This window comes from Oncorhynchus keta, unplaced genomic scaffold, assembly GCF_023373465.1.
Source record: "Oncorhynchus keta strain PuntledgeMale-10-30-2019 unplaced genomic scaffold, Oket_V2 Un_contig_20057_pilon_pilon, whole genome shotgun sequence".
NCBI classification, from domain to species: Eukaryota; Metazoa; Chordata; class Actinopteri; order Salmoniformes; family Salmonidae; genus Oncorhynchus; species Oncorhynchus keta.
In genome coordinates this window covers 283616-308272 of record NW_026281800.1, presented here as the reverse complement: position 1 = coordinate 308272, position 24657 = coordinate 283616, and the positions used below count along the sequence as shown (strand labels likewise).

The following is a 24657-nucleotide window of genomic DNA, read 5'->3' as shown; positions in this document are numbered from 1 at the left end:
GTGATACAGGCTTTTTAACAAAATATGTATCTAGCTAGCTAGATGGTTAATGTGGTGTACAGTAAGGAACATTACCATTACAGTATTACTGAATGACAACTATATAGCCTTGTCACTACTAGTTGGTAAGTTGGTTGATATGGGGTGCAGTAGGCTACAATACAGCGACAATAGCCTTCCTACTCTTCTGTTATTCGTTGGGTCTGGAAATTGTTAAATTAGCTAATATTATAGAAAGATCACACATCCATGCAGCTGTGGTGGTGTCCAATTGTATTTATCCATACCATAGGTGCTCCAATGGATATGCCTTTTACTTGAGAGCTCTGACCTCTTTGCCAGGTCTGATGTTATTGATGTTATATTTGACCTGGTAAAATAAGCGAACGGTTGTGTGCACTGTCACTAGATAGAATTGTGTGGTTCGGTGGCATATAAAAAAATAGACATACAGTATATCATCAGCAATTCTCAATCAGATGAGATACACACCAACCCAAATGGAATTTCATTCATTCATAAATGTGGGCACTAATTATTGTTAATATTCCAATTCTCTAGGCCCTCCATTGCCAAACCTGAAGCTCCCTGTCCCCAGCAGGAAAGACCAGGAAAAAGTGTTGGCTTAAGGTACAACTTCCTATTGAGGAAATGTAAGATATCATATTTAGATTTAGAGTTACTGACATGAATAGAAGCATATACAAGAACTCTTTTAAATGTATTTATAAAGCCCCTTTTACATCAGCAGTTGTCACAAAGTGCTTTTACCGATACCCAACCTAAAACCCCAACGAGCAAGCAATGCATGTGTAGGAGCAAAGTGGCTAGGAAAAACTCCCTAAGAAAGGCAGGAACCTAGGAAGAACCAGTCTCTGAGGGGTGGCCAATCCTCTTCTGGCTGTGCTGATGGAGATTATAAAAGAGTACAGCCATTTAGGGTAGATTGTTCTTCAAGATGTGAAGAACTTTCATAGATGACCAGCAGTGTTAACTAATAATCAGTGGTTATATAGAGGGTGCAATAGTTCAGCACCTTAGGAGTAAATGCCAGTTGGCTCTTCATAGCTGAGCATTTAGGGGTTGAGACGTGTAGGTCCGGTAGAAGGAGACAGGATCAAACAGCAGGTCTGGGACAAGGTGGCACCTCAGGTGAGCCCTGAGCAGGTCAGGGTTCCAATAGCTGCAGACAGAAACAGCAGAGACTGGATCAGCAGCAAGACCGGGTAGACTGGGGACAGGGACAGCCAGGAGTCGTCAGGCCAGGTAGTCCTGAGGCATGGTCCTAGAGCTCATGTCCTGCATCCTTTATTTAACTTGAGTGTAGACAAAGCCTAGATTTGTAACTTCTCATGATTTAGCCTATTTTTCAATCCAGATCTGAGTATTTGATATCCTTTACACTGTACACTGTTGATAGTATTTTTTTCCAAAGCCAATCACTGAATGTCCTACTAGAAGGATTTGATCAGGTTGACACTTCTAAGTCATAATAACACAGAACACACACACACATTCTTTTTATCATCAATTTCTCTCAGTCAACCATTGGTCATTTGTGCTATGTGCTGTGCTTGTTAAATGTCCCTCCCTATAGGCATGCTGAAAGTAAAAAGTTTACTAAGGGTTGATAACAGGCTGCTTGGTCAGCTATTTGAGCCAGTAAAGGGGGCTTTTGTCACAGATCCCTCTGGAACTTTCATTGCGCACACCTGGCCCCTATTCCCACAGATTGTATTTGTAAAAATGTGACCTTTGTTCATGATGGTGGGGTCGATTATTGTTCCCATGTCCGTTGGTGGTGTGAGTACCTATGCGTTGGTGCAGCTGTTATGCTACGTGCTATATATACTGTGTATTATGGGTATCTTCAAGTGTCGGTCAACAAGATTTACCCTCGCTCTTTTGTTTGGGTACAGCCCAGTGTTTTTGTATACATGTTTGTTTTGGGTGTATTCCTGCGCCTGTCCTGCGCCTGTCTCCAAAAATTTATTTATACCAGCATGACAACTTTACTATTCTTAAGTAGAGGAATGACTTTTGCTTCGCTCCAGGCCTGAGGGCACACACTTTCTAAATCAAATCAAATGTTATTTGTTACATACACGTGTTTAGCAGATGTTATTTCGGGTGTAGCAGAGAGCTTGTGCTTCAACTTTGGTTGAGAGAATGCCAAGAGTGTGCAAAGCTGTCATCAAGGGAAAGGGTGGCTACTTTGAAGAATCTCAAATATAAAATATATTTTGGTTACTACAGGATTCCATATGTGCTATTTCATAGTTTAGATGTCTTCACTATTATTCTACAATGTAGAAAATAGTAAAAGTAAGAAAAAGCCTTGAATGAGAAGGTGTCCAAACTTTTGACTGGTACTGAAGTTCAGCTTTGCAGCAAGATTGAAATTTAATGGCCCCATTATAGCGGAGACCGCATTCAAGGTACTAAGCGTTGCATATGCAGTCTCAGTCAGAAATTACCTTTACATTTCTATTGCACAATCTGTAACGCTTCAGCAATACAGATTGAATAGAGAGAGCCCTATCACTCCTCACTTGGCCACATGTTAATGGGCTAAACACTCCCAACACTCCTAGGTTGGTTCTATTAAGGATAACAAAGGTTGAAAAGGCTTTGGCGGTATGCCATTTTGTCAGCCTGTTATTGTCATGCAAAAGACTTCTGGTCTCACAGGAATTGACCATTAATGAACATAACCACGTTCTCTAGGCCTCCAAGCATACAAGTAGCATACAAGTAGCATACAAGTAGCATACAAGCCACTGATGCACGCCTTTGGAACATCTACTTTTAAAAAAGTTTAATAAATCAATTGAATAAACACCATCACCATAAAACCATTATTTATTTTAGGCAGGTCTAAAGAAAAAACTATATTTCAGAAGAACAGAATATGAGTTGGCCTACTGCATGTTATCTGGCTACGCAGCATGCCATAAGCTTGTTCATTTAGCAAATACGATATGCTTAAGTCTCGTGCCATTATTTTATATTATATGATTTTAAAGTAAGAAGGATATAACTGAATTTAACTGAATAAAATAGAGAGGATATTTTTCCCATTCCGGAGAAAGAGTACGCATATGAATTGGCTATACTGAGTATTTGAAACAGGTCCTATATGCTAGATTTAGAGTTATTTGGCAACTTTAGCCATGAATGATACAAACTCTAGAATGCCTTAGAAATTAAAAGATATATGGGCTGCATGATGCATCTATCGGCTATTGATGATTTGGGAAAGTTGCAAATAAAGCTTGCACTCTGTTCCTTGTCTCAGGTTGCACACACTGTTCAAGTGATCATATGTTCAAGCATCAGACTTTTCTCAATTTAATCTCATCTTTAAGTCAAATCTTATTGGTCACATACACGTGTTTAGCAGATTTTATTGCGGGTGTAGCGAAATGCTTGTGTGTCTAGCTCCGACAGCGCAGTAATATCTAACAAGTAATTTCTAACAGTTTCATAACATATACAGAATACACACAAATCTAAGTAAAGAAATGGAATTAAGAATATATAAATATATGGACGAGCAATGTCAGAGGGGCATGGACTGAGATACAGTGGAATAGTATGGAATACAGCATATATGTACATATGAGATGAGTAATGCAAGATATGTAAACATTATTAAACTGACTAGTGATCCATTTATTAAAGTGGCCAGTCTATGTATATAGGCAGCAGCCTCTAATGTGCTCGTGATGACTATTTAACAGTCTGATGGCCTTAATGTTTTTCAGTCGCTCGGCCCCAGCTTGGATGCACCTGTACTGACCTCGCCTTCTGGATGATAGCGGGGTGAACAGGCAGTGGCTTGGGTGGTTGTTGTCCTTGATGACATTTTTGGCCTTCCTATGACATCAGGTGCTGTAGGTGTCCTGGAGGGAAGGTAGTTTGCCCCCAGTGACGCGTTGGGCAGACCGCACCACCCACCCACGACAATAGTGTGCACACACACACACAGATAGAAACATTCTCAATATAAAAAAAGCATACTCATTCCCAAGTTCAAAGTTAGTTTATTTTCAATTATATAATGTTTTTTTAATTTTTTTTTTTTACATACACTGCTTTTAAAATGTTAAGTGTTTTAAACAGGTTTCAGTTATTTTTTTCTCAGTTATTTATTTTCTTTGTTTGTTTTATTTGATTGGAATGCTAGCCTTTGGAGCTTGAGATCGATCGTCAACAAGATAAATTATTTTCAAAGTGATAACTATCATGTCAACTAAATGGTTCACTAACTTACATCAGAAAAAGAGAAGGAATGGGGAAAAAAATGGGAAACGCCCTGATTCAGATGAACCAAATCATCTGTTTAGATTTCAACTTCACATAACAACTCTCAACATCTACTATAATCTGTTCTGTTCCTAACATTATTAGCTATTCACAACATCAGCCCCTTGGTTTAACTATAATAATTGTTTCTTGCGCTGTTATAGTATGAACATCGAGAAGTAATAATGGACACTAGCATTGTTGTTTCAATGACTAGGATAGACTCATTTGAAATTAGTCAAAGATATTTTGGATGAATGTTATGCCAGATATCTTATGGCATAAATGCAATGGTTGAGCAATGCAGACAGGCCTCGTGGACAATTAATGAACTGTAAAGGCAAAATTTAATTTAGTCAAAGCTTTTGTGTGGTAGGTCTTTCACACACACTTTCAGTTCAAATGACAGAAATTATCATTCTGTATTGATACCCCTTCCCCAACCATAATGTACCAAACAAGTCTAGTTTTAATGTGACTGTACACAAATACACTGTATATACCCCTCATCATATTTCCAATGACATACTCTAAATAACAAGAACACACAACAGTTTAAAGAAAACCCTGACATTGACTCCTCTGCCCTGAGGGTCCTCATAACGTAGTGTACAAAGTTAAGGCCCAAAACATCTGAGAACATTGTTAAAATAACGCCCTTTGTCCACATGCCTTTTCCCATTAAATTCAGCTGACAAATTATGATTTATTTGAAGTCATAGGTATAGTAGGAAACCACATCGTTTACATTCATTTCTGACACCTACAGTACACACTGATGTGCTGGCTGTCTAAAAGAAGCAGTTGGAATAAAATAGGCCCACTTCCAGCACTTTAGAATATGTACTTTTCTGATTTAATGTGGTATTTCGTTTCCTGACACAAGAACAAGCCAGTTGATCAGAATATATCATGGAGTATGAGAAATTGCCATCTGTCTAGACAGAAAACTACTTTGAAGTCAGATTTTGCAGTAAAAAAATGGTGTAGATACAGCATTTTGACTTTGTAGAGCAGTATGGTGGAAATGAGTTAATACTACACACAAATCAGACAGAAGCTTGATGTGCTGTTGTACATTTTCCACTGGATGTTTTTAAATATAAGAACCCACGCGTTTATCATTATTATTACTGAAGTGAAGCGGGTCCTTGTTTTGAAAGACTGAATCTCTCACTAACAACTAAAACTGTACAGGGACGATCATTAAATGCAAAAATGTGTATTTGTTGTGAACTTTTTATCCTACACATACAAGAACAAAAACATCTTAAAATTTCTTCAGATAATATACCTGGCCATTTCAACAGATCAAAGATTTTTGACCAAATTTGTAGTTACTGAGTTTTGCCTTTGTAGGGCAAGCATAAACCAGTGGTAAGAAAATTGTTGTTAATTGATCTAAAATACTATATACATTAAAGTTCTACCCCGTTCTAAAACATTTCTTAGAGCCTGTGAACGGGAAGCCGAGCTCTATCCTGGATACATCTCAGAACCCCCTTTTAGCACTTTATTAGCTCTTTAAAGTGTATGCTTAGCTCTTTGAAGTGTACTGTACTGTATACAGTACTTACAAGTAATTGGCCACTTATTTACAGTATGGAGACATTAGAAATAAGGGTGTAATTCTAATTGAAACGTGACTATCAATATTACTTCTATAGGTTTTTATTAATTATGACATACTATCTATTTACAGTATTTATATGGTATTGTCCATGCAAGCAAGAAAGTTATACATGTTTGCTAATGCACTGGCTTGCAACAAACATGCAGGAATCCTTAACTATTTGAATGTCATAATAACAAGACAAATGCACACAATGAAACATTGCTGCTATCCCAACCAATCTCCCAATGTTTCCGTAAACTGTGCTTAATCTAGAAGTGTAGTAGATTAAACTACTACGTATGGATCTCATGCTTATATACAGTATACAAACAAAAGTAAAACTGATTATTTCATCCCTTTATTGAAATGTAAGGACACTGATCAAATAAGACATTTACAGATACAAAACAAAACCATACAAATTAGGAGGTATTCTGCTCAGTTGCTAGGTAACTATATAGGTCAGAAGAACATTTATATGATGATGACTATCTGATAACAAGTCCATTGTGTTTTAAAAAGTAGGTTTAAATTCTACATGATTTAGTTATTCAAAGATGCAACAATAACATGGTAATGGTCGTAGTATAGTTCCAATAGGGCATGGGCATTGGTCAGTAGTGGTGACTATGTGCATCTACATTATGTGCAGACAATGGGTGTGACATCATGCGGAATCAGATTGAACAGGACACGCTAGACACTCGGGTTTCAACATTTCTGGTAACTTTCCAAAAAATGTCCAGGTTTTCCAGAAAATCCTGGTTGGACAAGGGAATAATCAATGAGGGAATCTTCCAACTGGGAATCTTCCAACTGATATTTACGGAAAAACCCAGAATTTTGGGAAAGTTACCATAAATATTGCAATCCTAACAGACACCAACTTCAGATTCTACTTCAAATAATACCTAAATTCAGCATCTCAGTAATGGGGTCCGTCAATCTTTAGCTTAATTTCAGTGCACGCATCGTTGTATATCTAAGCTGAGGAAATGGCATCATTCCAAACAAGGCACTTCCCATTATTCTGATTCAGTCAATGAAAATAATAAATAAATCAATAATAAATAAACTTCCAGTTAAAAATTATATTTAACATGACTGGTTTTATAGGTAGTCGGTATATCATCGGATTCCCTTTTGACAAAATATGGCATTAAGGTAGTACTCATTCAATGTAAATTGAAATGGATGTAATTTGAGGAACAAAACTTTAAAAAATTAGGTAACCCCCCCCCCCCTCCAAACTGTTCTGTGCTTCTGACAGTAATACACATATAAGGGGCGACTGTCTCCTGAACTACTCTCCTTCACACCACAGTAGTGACACAGAAACAGAATGAGTGACCTTCCTGGTTGTGGTGAGGTGACATTGGGAATGACATGCAAGGCTGTGGGTGGGACTGTCTACAGACAGTGGAGTGGTGCAGGGATGCAGTCAGAAAAGATTTCATTTCACAAAAACACAAACCAACTACGAGAACTTAAGGTTCCAGCTCAGCAACAGGGTTTGGGTGAATTTACATGTCAATTCAGTTAATTCTAGTTCTTATTCCAATTTTCCTAGCCTAGTGGTTAGAGCCTTGGACCAATAACCGAAATGTTGCAAGATCGAATCCCCGAGCTGACAAGGTCAAATCTATCGTTCTGCCCTTGAACAAGGCAGTTAACCCACTGTTCCTAGGCCGTCATTGAAAATAAGAATTTGTTGTTAACTGACTTGCCTAGGTAAATAAAGGTAAAATAAAAAATGCATTTCAATGAGAAATGTGGAATTGGAATTTCAGTTGACATTCAGAATTGAATTGAAATGGAATTGAACCCAAACCTGCAGAAGATCACACACTGTATGTATATTTATATATCCATCATCAACCGAAGCTCCCCATCCACAGGTTTCGTTACCAATATGGTTGAAAAGAAGTTCAATTACATTAAATGGTATTAGAAACAAAAGTATTTATAGTTGTAATTTATCATATAATTAGTGTTAGCTTTTGTAATCATGCAGCAGGACTAAAAGGCAACGGGTCAAACTAAGGTGAAAGTTTAGGGGTCAAATGTCAGGGGTCAAGGTGGTGATGTCATGTGGCAAGGTGTGCTACAGAAGAACATCCAGTACTGACTGACTGCCTGCCTGCCTGCCTGTCTGTCTGTCTCTCTCTGTCTCTGTCTGTGTCTCACAGCTGTACAGAATTACATATTTACAAAGGGCGGGGGTGCTATGCAGTGTCGAGCACTAGCACTAACACCTGTGGAAATAATCACATGAAAACACACCAATCTGTGACCCACACAGGAGACAAACCCAAGGACCAAACCTAGAGGTTATTAAAACATAGCAATACAGTCACATAAGGGAAAGTGAATGGAGGTTTATACACTGCTCAAAACAATTAAGGCAACACTTAAACAACACAATGTATCTCCAAGTCAATCACACTTCTGTGAAATCAAACTGTCCACTTAGGAAGCAACACTGATTGACAATACATTTCACATGCTGTTGTGCAAATGGAATAGACAACAGGTGGAAATTATAGGCATTTAGCAAGACACCCCCAATAAAGGAGTGGTTCTGCAGGTGGGGACCACAGACCACTTCTCAGTTCCTATGCTTCCTGGCTGATGTTTTGGTCATTTTTGAATGCTGGCGGTGCTTTCACTCTAGTGGTAGCATGAGACGGAGTCTACAACCGACACAAGTGGCTCAGGTAGTGCAGCTCATCCAGGATGGCACATCAATGCGAGATGTGGCAAGAAGGTTTGCTGTGTCTTTCAGCATAGTGTCCAGAGCATGGAGGCACTACCAGGAGACAGGCCAGTACATCAGGAGACGTGGAGAAGGCCGTAGGAGAGCAACAACCCAGCAGCAGGACCGCTACCTCCGCCTTTGTGCAAGGAGGAGCAGGAGGAGCACTGCCAGAGCCCTGCAAAATGACCTCCAGCAGGCCACAAATGTGCATGTGTCTGCTCAAACGGTCAGAAACAGACCCCATGAGGGTGGTATGATGGCCGACGTCCACAGGTCGGGGTTGTGCTTACAGCCCAACACCGTGCAGGACGTTTGGCATTTGCCAGAGAACACCAAGATTGGCAAATTCGCCTCTGGCGCCCTGTGCTCTTCACAGATGAAAGCAGGTTCACACTGAGCACGTGATAGACGTGACAGTCTGGAGACGCCGTGGAGAACGTTCTGCTGCCTACAACATCCTCCAGCATGACCGGTTTGGCGGTGGGTCAGTCATGGTGTGGGGTGGCATTTCTTTGGGGGGCCGCACAGCCCTCCATGTGCTCGCCAGAGGTAGCCTGACTGCCATTAGGTAACGAGATGAGATCCTCAGACCCCTTGTGAGACCATATGCTGGTGCGGTTGGCCCTGGGTTCCTCCTAATGCAAGACAATGCTAGACCTCATGTGGCTGGAGTGTGTCAGCAGTTCCTGCAAGAGGAAGGCATTGATGCTATGGACTGGCCCACCCGTTCCCCGGACCTGAATCCAATTGAGCACATCTGGGACATCATGTTGGAGGATGCTTTAGTCCAGGTCTGGGAGGAGATCCCTCAGGAGACCATCCGCCACCTCATCAGGAGCATGCCCAGGCGTTGTAGGGAGGTCATACAGGCACGTGGAGGCCACACACACTACTGAGCCTCATTTGGACTTGTTTTAAGGACATTACATCAACATTGGATCAGCCTGTAGTGTGGTTTCCCACTTTAATTTTGAGTGTGACTCCAAATTCAGAGCTCCATGGGTTGATAAATTTGATTTCCATTGATAATTTTTGTGTGATTTTGTTGTCAGCACATTCAACTATGTAAAGAAAAAAGTATTTAATAAGAATATTTCATTCATTCAGATCTAGGATGTGTTATTTTAGTGTTCCCTTTATTTTTTTGAGCAGTGTGTATTGCTGTACAGTAATGTATGAAAAGGGCCCACTTTGCCACATCGACTGAAGAACATGCGCCTGCAAGGAATTTGGGTTACCAGCAGCCGGTCAATTTACACTTCACAGAAAGATGACTGTCTCAGTGTTTTTTTTGTGTTTTTTTTAATGGTGCCATATTTTCTGGGGAGGATGGGGTGTATAAGTAAAGTAACAAGAAGTTCATATTTCATTGTTTTTTCTTTTTGAATGAAAATGCAAGCTTAACTTTCATAATCATTATTCTTTACGTTTTCTTAAATCCCTTTTAAGATTATACTTTTTTTTTTTTTAATAATCTTTGTTCTTTTTCAGGTTTTGGTGGGTTGGTTGGTTGTTTGGACATTGCGTTTCACCTTCTGAAGAACATTGGGTTGCGCAGGCAGGCTGCTAGTCACCTGCAACACCCCAGTGGTCCTGCGGAGGTCTCCAGGCTGCTGTCAGTGTCTGAGGCCAGTGTCTGGTCGGTGGACATGGAGGAGATATCGTTGACGGAGGGGGAAGGGAGGCTCTCACCACTGCTGTTCACGGCTGCACCTGTGCTGAGGGAATCAACAGACAGCCGGGTTACAACGAACTAAGAGCCCCACAGACCAGGGTTGGGTTCATTTCCATTTAAATTCCAGTCAATTAAGGAAGTACATGGAAATTCAAATTCCAATTTACTTCAGTGCTTTTCAATTAGAAAAATGTGGAATTGGAATTCCGTTTGCCTTCTGAATTGACTGTAATTTTAATGGAATTGACCCCAGCCCTGCCACAGACACTACTGGACATTCTCAGTCAGTCACAAGCCTTATTGTGACACATAACCCCACACAGAAACTCGACACTCGGTCACAACACAACCAAATAGTAAACCCAGAAGCCCACATACAAACACATCACAGTGTGTCACCAGACAGGTGAGAGGCGAGTTAAGGCTGGGGTACTCTGTCGGCTATCTCCTTAAATACAATAATATCACATTAGTGTAATAAGAAGAATGTAATACTTTTATGTTAAGATGTAGTTCCCTATCTACCTACCTGTCTTTGGAAACATTACAGATCAGGGTGACATTTCAGCATTCACGTGCAACTTTTTACCACTAGATGGTGATACATTTCTGCAAACATACAGACATGCTTAGGCTACAGGACAGTATAGTACAGTACAGTATTTTAATGCACTGTAGGTACACAGTATGGATAGTAGCCAGACCATTTCTAATACAATATAAATATATTTGAGGCAAATGTCTTTCAATAGGCAGTCCTGTTTGTCTTAAGTTTCATCTTGGAAGCAAGAGTTTGGTGAGTGGACAGTTATGCTTTTAAGATGAATAAACGTTTGCCGGTGTTCTGGCTTGTTAGGATGTTTAACCGAGGGTTACATTTATACAAATGTTGAATTATACTGGGTTTGTTTTCCAATTATTTTTTTTAAATATATTTTTTTAAGTCATCCCAAGTGGATGGGGTTGGTCACGGGGGATATACATATATATATTTTTTATTATCCTTAAAATATGCATATTGCATAAGATACATAAGGTAACCGAGGTGGTTCCCTCCAGAATCCCTTCCCTATGTGTAAACTTGATTGTGTTCACCCTAGATAGAGCTCTACTGAGGTTCGGTTTAACATGGTAGTATTTTGCTCTAGTCTAGGAGAGGTAGATGCAGCCTTCCAACAGAGGTAAGGCCAGCATGGGGTTCCAAGGTTTTCTTCTGGGTATTTTGTAGTTTTTAGCAGTTTTTTAATTTTATTTATACAATGCTCAAAAAAATAAAGGGAACACTAAAATAACACATCCTAGATCTGAATTAATTAAATATTCTTATTAAATACTTTTTTCTTTACATAGTTGAATGTGCTGACAACAAAATCACACAAAAATTATCAATGGAAATCAAATTTATCAACCCATGGAGGTCTGGACATGGAGTCACACTAAAAATTAAAGTGGAAAACCACACTACAGGCTGATCCAACTTTGATGTAATGTCCTTAAAACAAGTCAAAATGAGGCTCAGTAGTGTGTGTGGCCTCCACATGCCTGTATGACCTCCCTACGACGCATGGGCATGTTCCTGATGAGGTGGCGGATGGTCTCCTGAGGGATCTCCTCCCAGACCTGGACTAAAGCATCCACCAACTCGTGGCGTTGGTGGATGGAGCGAGGTATGATGTCCCAGATGTGCTCAATTGGATTCAGGTCTGGCGAACGGGTGGGCCAGTCCATAGCATCAATGCCTTCCTCTTGCAAGAACTGCTGACACACTCCAGCCACATGAGGTCTAGCATTGTCTTACATTAGGAGGAACCCAGGGCCAACCGCACCAGCATATGGTCTCACAAGGGGTCTGAGGATCTCATCTCGTTACCTAATGGCAGTCAGGCTACCTCTGGCGAGCACATGGAGGCCCCCCAAAGAAATGCCACCCCACACCATGACTGACCCACCGCCAAACCGGTCATGCTGGAGGATGTTGCAGGCAGCAGAACGTTCTCCACGGTGGCTCCAGACTCTGTCACGTCTGTCACATGTGCTCAGTGTGAACCTGCTTTCATCTGTGAAGAGCACAGGGCGCCAGTGGCGAATTTGCCAATCTTGGTGTTCTCTGGCAAATGCCAAACGTCCTGCACGGTGTTGGGCTGTAAGCACAACCCCCACCTGTGGACATCGGGCCCTCAAACCACCCTCATGGAGTCTGTTTCTGACCGTTTGAGCAGACACATGCACATTTGTGACCTGCTGGAGGTCATTTTGCAGGGCTCTGGCAGCGTTCCTCCTGCTCCTCCTTGCACAAAGGCGGAGGTAGCGGTCCTGCTGCTGGGTTGTTGGCCTCCTCCATGTCTCCTGATGTACTGGCCTGTCTCCTGGTAGCGCCTCTATGCTCTGGACACTACGCTGACAGACACAGCGAACCTTCTTGCCACATCTCGCATTGATGTGCCATCCTGGATGAGCTGCACTACCTGAGCCACTTGTGTGGGTTGTAGACTCCGTCTCATGCTACCACGAGAGTGAAAGCACCGCCAGCATTCAAAAGTGACCAAAACATCAGCCAGGAAGCATAGGAACTGAGAAGTGGTCTGTGGTCACCACCTGCAGAACCACTCCTTTATTTGGGGGTGTCTTGCTAATTGCCTATAATTTCCACCTGTTGTCTATTCCATTTGCACAACAGCATGTGAAATCAGTGTTGCTTCCCAAGTGGACAGTTTGATTTCACAGAAGTGTTATTGACTTACATTACATTGTGTTGTTTAAGTGTTCCCTTTATTTTTTTGAGCAGTGTATTATAGTGATGGGGAAATATTTTAACACACAGGTTGTTCTGGCTAACCTCTATGGTCCTAATTGGGATGACGCTGAATTTTTCTCAGACCTCATTGCAACACTTCCTGACCTTAACTCTCATCATTTGATACTGAGTGGAGATTTCAATTGTGTATTACATCCAAGTCTCGGCAGATCTAGACCAAAGCCCAACAATGTCATTTCAAAATCAGGTGCAGTAATCAAATAATTTCTAGAATCCTATAATTTGTTTTATCCATGAAGCAGGAGCAATCGCACTGCTAAACAGTACTCCTTTTTTTTATCCAGTCCACCACTCATACACTATGATTGACTTTTTCCTGCTGGATAATATAATTATTCATTTTGTAACTAATAGCCAATATCACAGCATCATTTTCTCAGACCATAGCCCTGTCCAGCTAGATATCCGCTTTCCGGACAGTACTGCATCACAAAGCGCATGGCGACTTGACCCACTACTACTATACTGTAGTGCCTTTAACAAATACATATCAACTCACATTGATGTCTTTTTACAGATCAACTGCACTCCTGACGTGTCTCACTCTATCTACTGTGTGGGAGTCGTTAAAAGAATATCTAAGGGGCCAAATTATTTCATACACAGCGTATGACAATAAACAGCGCACTAAACTCTTATCGGAGCTAACTCAACTCATTCTAGATGTGGACAACAGATATGCCTCTTCTCCAATTCCTGAACTCTACAAAGAGACTGCTACACCAATCGGAATTTGACAATCTTTCCACTGAACAAACGGAGCAGCTTCTGTTTAAGTCGAGGCAGACATTTTATGAACACGGAGAGAAAGGTGGCAAGTTGTTCTCTCATCAGCTTCGCCAATCCGCTGCTAGCAGCACCATACCTGAAATGTGTGTTGCAGCTGATTTAACTTCTACCAATCCCAAATAAATCAACAATCAATTTAAGCAATTCTACTCTGCTCTTTACTTGTCGGTGGCTCTTCTTGACACATCTCGTATGCATGCATTTCTAGACAATCTGGACATCCCCTGTCTCATCTCAGATGAACAAACTAACATGGATGCCTCAATAAATGATGATGAAGCTACTCTGGCAATCCAGTCCATGCAGAGCAGTAAAGCTCCTGGGCCTAATTGCTTCCCAATTTAATTTTATAAAGCATTCTCCTCTAAACTATCCCCTAGGCTCAGCTCAATATACAATGAAATCCTTTCCAGTCAGAAACTGCCCCAGACATTTAACCAGGAGACCCATTCTGTTTTTCTTAAAAAGGACAAGAACCCCCTAGACTGTGGCTCATACCGCCCCATAAGCCTTTTGTGCTGCGATTATAAAATTCTCACTAAGGTCCTCTCATGCCGTTTAAAGACAGTGATGCTTAATATAATTAACTCTGACCAAACCAGATTTTTATCAGGTAGGCAATATTTCTATAATATGCGGCGGATATTTAAAGTTCTTTATTCTGCCCACTCAACTCGACAGCCAGAGGTCGTCATCTCTCTTTATGCTGAGAAGGCTTTCGACCGGGTTGAGTGGGAATATCTATTTACAGTACTAGAGAGATTTGGGTTTGGCCCGTCATTCCTTTCCTGGATTAAGATTTTGTACTCGTCCCCAGTGGCTTCTGTTCGCACCAAGAATGTGACCTCAAGCTACTTCCCTCTCCCACAGGGTTACGAATTGATTCATTTGAAATGACTCGTTCAGACATCTTACTGTAATATGCAGAACTCAAGAGGTCCTCATTAATCTTTCCTTTAGAGGATTAGATAGGGCTATTTCATTTAACTTCAGAGCAAATGGCTCTATATATAATTTCCTGTAGATTAAAATCTGATTGAGCTCGTTCTGTTTTCCCGGGCTGGAATTGACACCAGCATAACATGGTATGGCAGAATGGGTAACCCCTTGTCCCCTATGACATGGTTGTCTAAAAACATTAGCAGAAAACAAATAGATGAGGGGTCACCTTGTTCATGGTGTCCCACACAGCTGATTCAAAAACCAAGACCTGCACCCACGGGGGCCCCAGGACCGAGTTTGGGAAACTGACCAAGTTAAAGAGCAGAATTTTAAACTAAAGATACAAATATTTAAGCAAGTAGGAAGACAAAAGGTGTTTGGTTCTTGTAAAAGCCCTATGCTCCCATAGCGATAGAACAGTTTTATTTATTTGTATACTCCTATCTTCCTGGAGCAGACATTTAAGCTTCCTGTTGAATCTGTGGCGTTAAACTATCGTAGGTAGCGAGCAAACCTCAAGTCTTTGTCCTAGACAAAGCATCAGACTACGAAAGATGACCAGATACAAAAGATCTACTCTACCTGGTCTTGTGTGGCTCAATTGGTAAAGCATGACACTTGCAACACCAGAGTTGTGGGTTCGATTCCCAATGGGGGACAAGTATGAAAAATGAATGCACTAAGTCGCTCTGTATCTGTCTACTAAAATGTAAATGTAACAAGCCAGTTAAGAGAAAAGTGAGTTTGCTAAGGCTTGCTAAAACGATCCCTCTCGGTCCAGAGCATGCCAATGGTGGGGTGATCTGTAGGCAGACCAGTAATCTCCTGTTTGTGTCTGTAGCAGTGGGAGGCAGGTGATTAAAGGACAGTGGAATACATTTCATCTGACCTCCAATAAAACAGGGAGGCAAAAATCACCATTTATGGGTTCATACATAGATTGTGTCCAATAACAGAATAACATGCTTACTCTAATGCTATCCATCTATGTAAGCCCTGAGCCAAGTGGTGCTGAAAGGCAGGGCTTTAGAGCCTGGTACTGCTACTGCTGTGAAATATTGCCATCTGGGACTCTTCAGCTGCACTTTGGTAAACACTCCAATATTTAATTTTTTACTGAAAATGAGATGAGTTCTAGTGCTATTCTAGAATTGTATGGACCAAGGACCCCAGCCTTAAATCATGATATGTGACAGTGCATACACAGATGTGAAAAAAACATAGCCTACATGATATTTGCAGAGAGTAGGTGGATAGCAACCTTTTTAATCAATCCATATTAACACTGCTCTGTTACTCAACATAGAGTGGAGTCACATATATCTTTTTTAACACTTAATTGCATACAGTAATACCATTCAAATAAAGATTAATCACTAAACATACACAAAACATGCAAGTTTGGTCAAAAATGACCAAATCTACAGTTTAGATCAGGTGTGGGCAATTCCAGTCCCCGAGGGCCTGATTGGTGTCACAGTTTTGCCCCAGCTAACACACCTGACTCTAATAATCACCTAATTATGATCTTCACTTTAGAATGCAATTGAAAATCAGCTGTGTTGGATAGGGATGGAGAAAAAGTGTGACACTAATCACACCCTCTAGTACTGGAGTTGCCCACCCCTGGTTTAGATGGATACTTTAACATACAGATATAATTACTCATCTACAAATTCCTACAGATATAACACTTATGTAGCCTATCAATTATATTTGTCTCGGGAAAACAAGATGGGAGACAAAGACGCATGGGTCAACGCACAGATGGATTTCTGTTACAAGAAGACCCCAGTGATTATACAGTATTATTAAATCAACTTACAGAGGGACTAGGTTATGCACTGAGAGTACCTGAGGGAGAGGGTTGTCCCTTCACCACCCCGTTCTTCGTCCTCTCCTCAAAGTTCATCACCTCTTTGTAGATTAGTTCTGAAAAGAGAGAGAGAGCGAGCATGAGAGAGAGAAAGGAGAGGGAGAGACCAAAAGAAAAGGGGAGGAAAAAACATTAAAATACCAGCAGAGAAATCTATTCTCTGCTTTAGCTGTCTCTTGTTGTAAGTCTAATTACCATGGGAAGGCTACAAGGTCATTGGAAATGTTAATATACAAAGTTAGTAAACAGAAACAAGTAGAAAACAGATAGGAATACTTAATTGTTGACAAGCTTCTACAGTAGGTAACTAGATACACAAGAGAATAGAGAAAAGCAGTGAATGTAAGTTGGGAATTGTCTCCCTAGAGACCACAAACGTTACGACTTACAAATAATTTAGCTTTTATTCAGAGATCCTACCTTATTCAGAGATACTCCCAAAAGAGGCATCCATAGCAATATAATTAGTAACTATAAAGGAATATGACATGTTTACCTTTCCATTCATCGATAGAGTGTTCTCTCTCATCCAGCTGTTTGTCGTAGATAGCAGGAGGAGGCTGGAGGGAGAAAGATACATCGACTGTTTGCTGAACCTGGCTAACAGATTGGTGATATCTAAGAACTGCCAGTATCATGGCAGCATTTAAATTATCCCTTGAAAAGAATACAATTTAAAGTTTCAACTATAAATTAAATGACACGAGCTCTAAATATGTGCAACACTAGCCAAAATATGTAGTAGCCGCAGGCACGCACGCATGCATCCACACAATGCATGAGAGTTCTGTAAAATCATCAGAGGGGACATAATATACACTCTCAGCATCAGTTGCATGAGGTGTTTGAACAGCCAAACCCATTCACTGCACAGAACAAGTGTAAAGGTCAAGTAAAAGTAGAACAGAGATCATGATGAGAACAAAGAATGGTAAGACACAGAGGTGGGTTGGGATGACAATAGGCTACCGAATTGAGATGAAGAATGAAAGAAACGGAAGATATTTCTTACAATCTCTGAACAACTAAGAGAATCTTCTCTAGTTTTCCTTTATGATTAGATGATTGACAGGACGAAGGACAACACCTCTGGGGATGTAGTAATAATAATAATAATAATAATAATATTTAACTTGTAGAGCCTACAGACCAGGCCCTTCAAATATTTCCATATGAATATGTTGTTGTCTAACATCCAATAGGCATGCCAGCCTATATTGCTTTCCATTAGTGAGGAGAAAGCCACACAGACACAGCACAGCACATATACATTCTGCCGTGTCATCTAAAAGAAGTGTTATAATGCACAATAAAATGTAATATAACTTATAAATTCCCTTAGAAGTCATTATGTATGTGCCTTATAGAACATGTTACTGAGGGGTTTCTTTGGATGGTGCAACTTTGGTCATATTATATTGACCTATGACATATTATTTGTAAAGCTCTATATGCTGTACAGTTTTTATATGCTGTCCTATATACTGTACACTTACAACCAAAAAGGTAGCACCATTTTTCTAAGAGGTCATTGAAAAAGAGCTGAAGATTGGGTTTTGGACAGCCGCCCCAAAATATATGTAGTACAGTTTTGTACAGTCATATCTGGTCATATCATGTTTGCAATGCTCTATATGTTGTATGATATATTTCTCTTGAGGTAATATAGTTTTTATTTACCATTGATATTTGGACGAGATCCCTGGCCTTCATCAGCATGAAATGACAATAGAGAGGGGGAAAAAACAGTACAACATTGGTTTCAGGGAAATGGTAATGTCATAGATGGCCAATATAATATATATACAGTATATATACTGTATTTCACATCTATACATCCTCATATATGCTACATCAACTAGCATCGTCATGTAGGGTATCACTTTTTGGTAATATTTGCTATGATAAACTAAAATGTATGTTTTAACAAAAGAATGAGGCATGCTACAAATTAAATATATACATTAACATAGTCATAATACTTTAAAATGCATATTTCTATTTTCAAAGAAAGATATTATAGTGAAGTGGTGTGATTCGCTCTCAAATAAGGAAGTAACAATAAACTTGATCAATTTATTCATTGATCTTGTTGAGAGGCACTTCTTTTTATATAAAGTCGTAGCCTGAAATCCAAACTAATATACACTGCATTCAGAAAGTATTCTATTTCTACAGCCTTATTCTAAAATGGATTCAATATTTTTTTGTCCTCAGTCTAAACACAATAACCCATAATGATGAAGTGAAAACAGGTTTCTTGATATTTTTGCTGATGTATTAAAAATAAAAAACAGAAATACCTAATTTACATAAGTATTCAGACCCTTTGCTATGAGCATTGAAATTGAGCTCAGGTGCATCCTGTTTCAATTGATCATCCTTGAGATGTTTCTACAACTTGATTGGAGTCCAACTGTGGTAAAATCAATTGATTGGACATGATTTGGAAAGGCACACACCTGTCTATATAAGGTCCCACAGTTAACAGTGCATGTCAGAGCAAAAACCAAGCCATGAGGTAGAAGGAATTGTCCATAGAGCTCCGAGACAGGGACAGATCTGGGGAAGGGTAACAAAACATTTATGCAGCATTGAAGGTCCCTGAAGAACACAGTGGCCTCCATCATTCTTAAATGGAAGAACTTTGGAACCACCAAGACTCTTCCTAGAGTTGGGCCTTAGTCAGGAAGGTGACCAAGAACCTGATGGTCACTCTGACAGAGCTCCAGAGTTCCTCTGTGGAGATGGGAGAAACTTCCAGAAGGATAACCATCTCTGCAGCACTCCACCAATCAGGCCTTTATGGTAGAGTGGCTAGACGGAAGCCACTCCTCAGTAACAGGCACATGACAGCCCGGCTGAGGTTTGCCAAAAGGCACCTAAAGGACTCTGACCATGAGAAACAAGATTTTCTGGTCTGGTGCAACCAAAGCATCACTTCTGGAGGAAACCTGGCACCATCCCTACAGTGAATCATGGTGGTGACAGCATCATGCTGTGTTGTGGGGATGGTTTGCAGCGACATGGACTGGGATACTAGTCAGGATCGAGGGAAAGATGAACGGAGCAATGTGCAGAGAGATCCTTGATGAACATCTGATCCAGACTGCTCAGGATCTCAGACTGGGGCGAAAGTTCACCTTCCAACAGGACAACGACCCTAAGCACACAGCCTAGAAAACACAGGAGTGGTTTCAGGACAAGTCTCTGAATGTCAGAGAATCGCCAAGGCAGAGCCCGGACTTGAAACCGATCGAACATCTCTGATGAGACCAGAAAATAGCTATGCAGCGACACTCCCCAATCCAACCCGACAGAGCTTGAGAGGATTTGCAGAGAAGAATGGGAGAAACTTCCCAAATACAGGTGTGCCAAGGTTGTAGCGTCATACCCAAGAAGACTCGAGGCTGTAATCGCTGCCAAAGGTGCTTCAACAAAGTACTGAGTAAAGGGTCTGAATATTTATGTAAATGTGATACATTTTTATTTTATTTTATTTTTTTCACCTTTATTTAACCAGGAAGGCAAGTTGAGAACAAGTTTTCATTTACAATTGCGACATGGCCAAGATAAAGCAAAGCAGTTCAACACATAAAACAACACAGAGTTACACATGGAGTAAAACGAACATACAGTCAATAAATAATACAGCAGAAAAATAAGTCTATATACAATGTGTGGAAGGACCACTAGAGGGCAGGCTGGGCTCATGGATAGTAGCCCAACAAAGCATGGGAGACAAGGTAACCAGAGTCAATTAAGCACAGCTGACGGTACTAATGAGATACTCTCCTTCCCCTATAAAAGAGAGAATGGAAACAGCAGAGGGGGGAAACTATCTCTGGAAGATGGCCACCGAGAGAGAAGCTGTGCTGAAAGAACCACTAAGACGGTGACAAACCCGTGATTTATGTTTGTTGTAGTTTAAAGATTATCCTATTGTGTTCTTGTTTCATCTGGAGAAGAAGATGTGTGTTTTTCCTTGGAAGATTTTTCATTGATTATGTTAGAATGTTTTTGTTGACAAAATACCCTCAATAGAGAACCGTGTTCAATCAGAAAAATCTACTCCTGACTCGTTTATTCCACCTTCCCGCTTTATAGTGACGCCTAATTACTTGGTACACTCACAAATGTCAGCAAGTGAGGTGAGATAAGGGAGGTAAAGGAAAAAAAGGCCATGGTGGCGAAGTAAATACAATATAACAAGTAAAACACTGGAATGGTTGATTTGCAGTGGATAAATGTGCAAAGTAGAGATAGAAATAATGGGGTGCAAAATAAAATAAATACAGTAGGGAAAGAGGTAGTTGTTTGGGCTAAATTATAGATGGGCTATGTACAGGTGCAGTAATCTGTGAGCTGCTCCGACAGCTGGTGCTTAAAGGTAGTGAGGGAGATAAGTGTTTCCAGTTTCAAAGATTTTTGTAGTTCGTTCCAGTCATTGGCAGCAGAGAACTGGAAGGAGAGGCGGCCAAAGGAGGAATTGGTTTGGGGGGTGTCCAGAGAGATATACCTGCTGGAGCGCGTGCTACAGGTTGGTGCTGCAATGGTGACCAGCGAGCTGAGATAAGGGGGGACTTTACCTAGCAGGGTCTTGTAGATGACCTGGAGCCAGTGGATTTTGCGACGAGTATGAAGCGAGGGCCAGTCAACGAGAGCGTACAGGTCGCAGTGGTGGGTAGTATATGGGGCTTTGGTGACAAAACGGATGGCACTGTGATAGACTGCATCCAATTTATTGAGTAGGGTATTGGAGGCTATTTTATAAGGTGAATGCACCAATTTGTAAGTCGCTCTGGATAAGAGCGTCTGCTAAATGACTTAAATGTAAATGTTGTAAATGACATCGCCGAAGTCGACGATTGGTAGGATGGTCAGTTTTACAAGGGTATGTTTGGCAGCATGAGTGAAGGATGAGTGTTGCAAAATAGGAAGCCAATTCTAGATTTAACTTTGGATTGGAGATGTTTGATGTGAGTCTGGAAGGACAGTTTACAGTCTAACCAGACACCTAGGTATTTGTAGTTGTCCACATATTCAAGTCAGAGCCGTCCAGAGTAGTGATGTTGGACAGGCGGGCAGGTGCCGACAGCGATCGGTTGAAGAGCATGCATTTAGTTGTACTTGTATTTAAGAGCAATTGGAGGCCACGGAAGGAGAGTTGTATGGCATTGAAGCTCGCTTGGAGGGTTGTTAACAGTGTCCAAAGAAGAGACAGAAGTATACAGAATGGTGTCGTCTGCTTAGAGGTGGATCAGAGATTCACCAGCAGCAAGAACGACATCATTGATGTATACAGAGAAGAGAGTCGGTCCAAGAATTGAACCCTGTGGCACCCCCATAGAGACTGCCAGAGGCCCGGACAACAGACCCTCCGATTTGACACACTGAACTCTATCAGAGAAGTAGTTGGTGAACCAGATGAGGCAATCATTTGAGAAACCAAGGCTGTCGAGTCTGCCGATGAGGATGTGGTGATTGACAGAGTCGAAATATCAATTTTTATTTTAAATTCATTTGCAAAAAAATCGCAACCTGTTTTTGCTTTGTGATTATGGGGTATTGTCTGTAGATTGATGAGGGGGGAAAACAATTTAATACATTTTAGAATAAGGCTGTAATGTAACAAAATGTGAAAAAAGTCAAGGAGTCTGAATACTTTTTGAATGCACTGTACTACATTTAATTATTGGGAACATATATACATGTGCTTATCATGCACCATGCCAGTCCTTATGTACTGTATGTTTCACTGTATTACAGTTCAGGGAAAGCCATTCCTACTGTATTGCATTATGCATAGGCAAATAGGCCTACTTTGTGTGTGATGCATCTAAATAATTAATCAAGCAAGAGACAGCCTGCATATGGATTTTTCCCAATCTCACTATCATCTCATAATGACAAAGATCTTTAAGAGGGAATGACTATACTTAATACATAAGCACATAACCAGTGGACCTCAACAAATGCCTGCGATTATGCCTATTACGTTCCAGTAAGATCTGTCCTTATCACACAACTACCATCAATCACAACCCTTGGAGGAGAATGTAGTGTATTCTCCAAAAGTATCGACACTGTGTGTATGTGTCCTATTTGAGGAATCATGCACATTCCAGAAGGCAAAACAATCAGTTTAGCCTGTTGGGATGTATCTACAGTACATGATGGTCAGTAACATGCAAACATGTTTCTATGATTACACAATACCAGATAAGCCTAAGTGGGTCAGTGATGGCATTTAAAGGTCAAACCATGAAGACAAGCAGGGGTGACCAAAAAAGAAATATTATGAGATGTGGAAAAAAAAGAAGAAAAAAAAGGCACTCTCTCTGGACAGTTCCCATAGAAACCATTATGAGTGGGGAACTTAACATACAAAGAAAGCTGTCCATGTACCTACATTATATACACTGCTCAAAAAAATAAAGGGAACACTAAAAAACACATCCTAGATCTAAATGAATGAAATATTATTATTAAATACTTTTTCTTTACATAGTTGAATGTGCTGACAACAAAATCACACAAAAATGATCAATGGAAATCAAATTTATCAACCCATGGAGGTCTAGACATGGAGTCACACTCAAAATTAAAGTGGAAAACCACACTACAGGCTGATCCAACTTTGATGTAATTTCCTTAAAACAAGTCAAAAATGAGGTTCAGTAGTGTGTGTGGCCTCCACGTGCCTGTATGACCTCCCTACAACGCCTGGGCATGCTCCTGATGAGGTGGCGGATGGTCTCCTGAGGGATCTCCTCCCAGACTTGGACTAAAGCACCCGCCAACTCCTGGACAGTCTGTGGTGCAACACAGACGGAGGATGGATGGATGGAGCGAGACATGATGTGCTCAATTGGATTCAGGTCTGGAAAACGGGCGGGCCAGTCCATAGCATCAATGCCTTCCTCTTGCAGGAACTGCTGACACACTCCAGCCACATGAGGTCTAGCATTGTCTTGTATTAGGAGGAACCCAGGGCCAACTGCACCAGCATATGGTCTCACAAGGGGTCTGAGGATCTCATCGGTACCTAATGGCAGTCAGGCTACCTCTGGCGAGCACATGGAGGGCTGTGCGGCCCCCCAAATAAATGCCACCCCACACCATGACTGACCCACCGCCAAACCGGTCATGCTGGAGGATGTTGCAGGCAGCAGAACGTTCTCCACGGTGTCTCCAGACTCTGTCACATGTGCTCAGTGTGAACCTGCTTTCATCTGTGAAGAGCACAGGGCGCCAGAGGCGAATTTGCCAATCTTGGTGTTCTCTGGCAAATGCCAAACATCCTGCACGGTGTTGGGCTGTAAGCACAACCCCCACCTGTGGATGTCGGGCCCTCATACCACCCTCATGGAGTCTGTTTCTGACCGTTTGAGCAGACACATGCACATTTGTGGCCTGCTGGAGGTCATTTTGCAGGGCTCTGGCAGTGCTCCTCCTGCTACTCCTTGCACAAAGGCGGAGGTAGCGGTCCTGCTGCTGGGTTGTTGCCCTCCTACGGCCTCCTCCACATCTGCTGATGTACTGGCCTGTCTCCTGGTAGCGCCTCCATGCTCTGGACACTACGCTGACAGACACAGCAAACCTTCTTGCCACATCTCGCATTGATGTGCCATCCTGGATGAGCTGCACTAACTGAGCCACTTGTGTGGGTTGTAGACTCAGTCTCATGCTACCACTAGAGTGAAAGCACCGCCAGCATTCAAAAGTGACCAAAACATCAGCCAGGAAGCATAGGAACTGAGAAGTGGTCTGTGGTCCCCACCTGCAGAACCACTCCTTTATTGGGGGTGTCTTGCTAAATGCCTATAATTTCCACCTGTTCTCTATTCCATTTGCACAACAGCATGTGAAATTATTT

The 24657-nt window shown here is 41.2% G+C and overlaps 1 protein-coding gene across 10 annotated transcripts in view; it reads right to left on the bottom strand.

Annotated features, from left to right (window-relative positions):
• Positions 1–6262: 6262 nt before the first annotated feature.
• The window catches only part of LOC118387819 (mitogen-activated protein kinase 10), an 84842-nt gene continuing 66447 nt past the window's right edge, over positions 6263–24657 (bottom strand). For 5 of the 10 annotated variants that reach the window (XM_035776559.2, XM_035776563.2, XM_035776558.2 and 2 more), the window contains 4 exons: positions 18459–18485; positions 17275–17338; positions 16757–16834; positions 6263–10394 (listed from right to left, as the gene is read on the bottom strand). In XM_035776559.2, coding sequence (XP_035632452.1) covers positions 10252–10394; positions 16757–16834; positions 17275–17338; positions 18459–18485 — 312 coding nt within the window. In that variant the 3' untranslated portion in view covers positions 6263–10251. Of the gene's footprint in view, positions 10400–16727; positions 16835–17274; positions 17339–18458; positions 18486–24657 lie in introns of all 10 variants that reach the window. The other 5 variants (XM_035776561.2, XM_035776560.2, XM_035776564.2 and 2 more) reach the window with 4 other exon arrangements.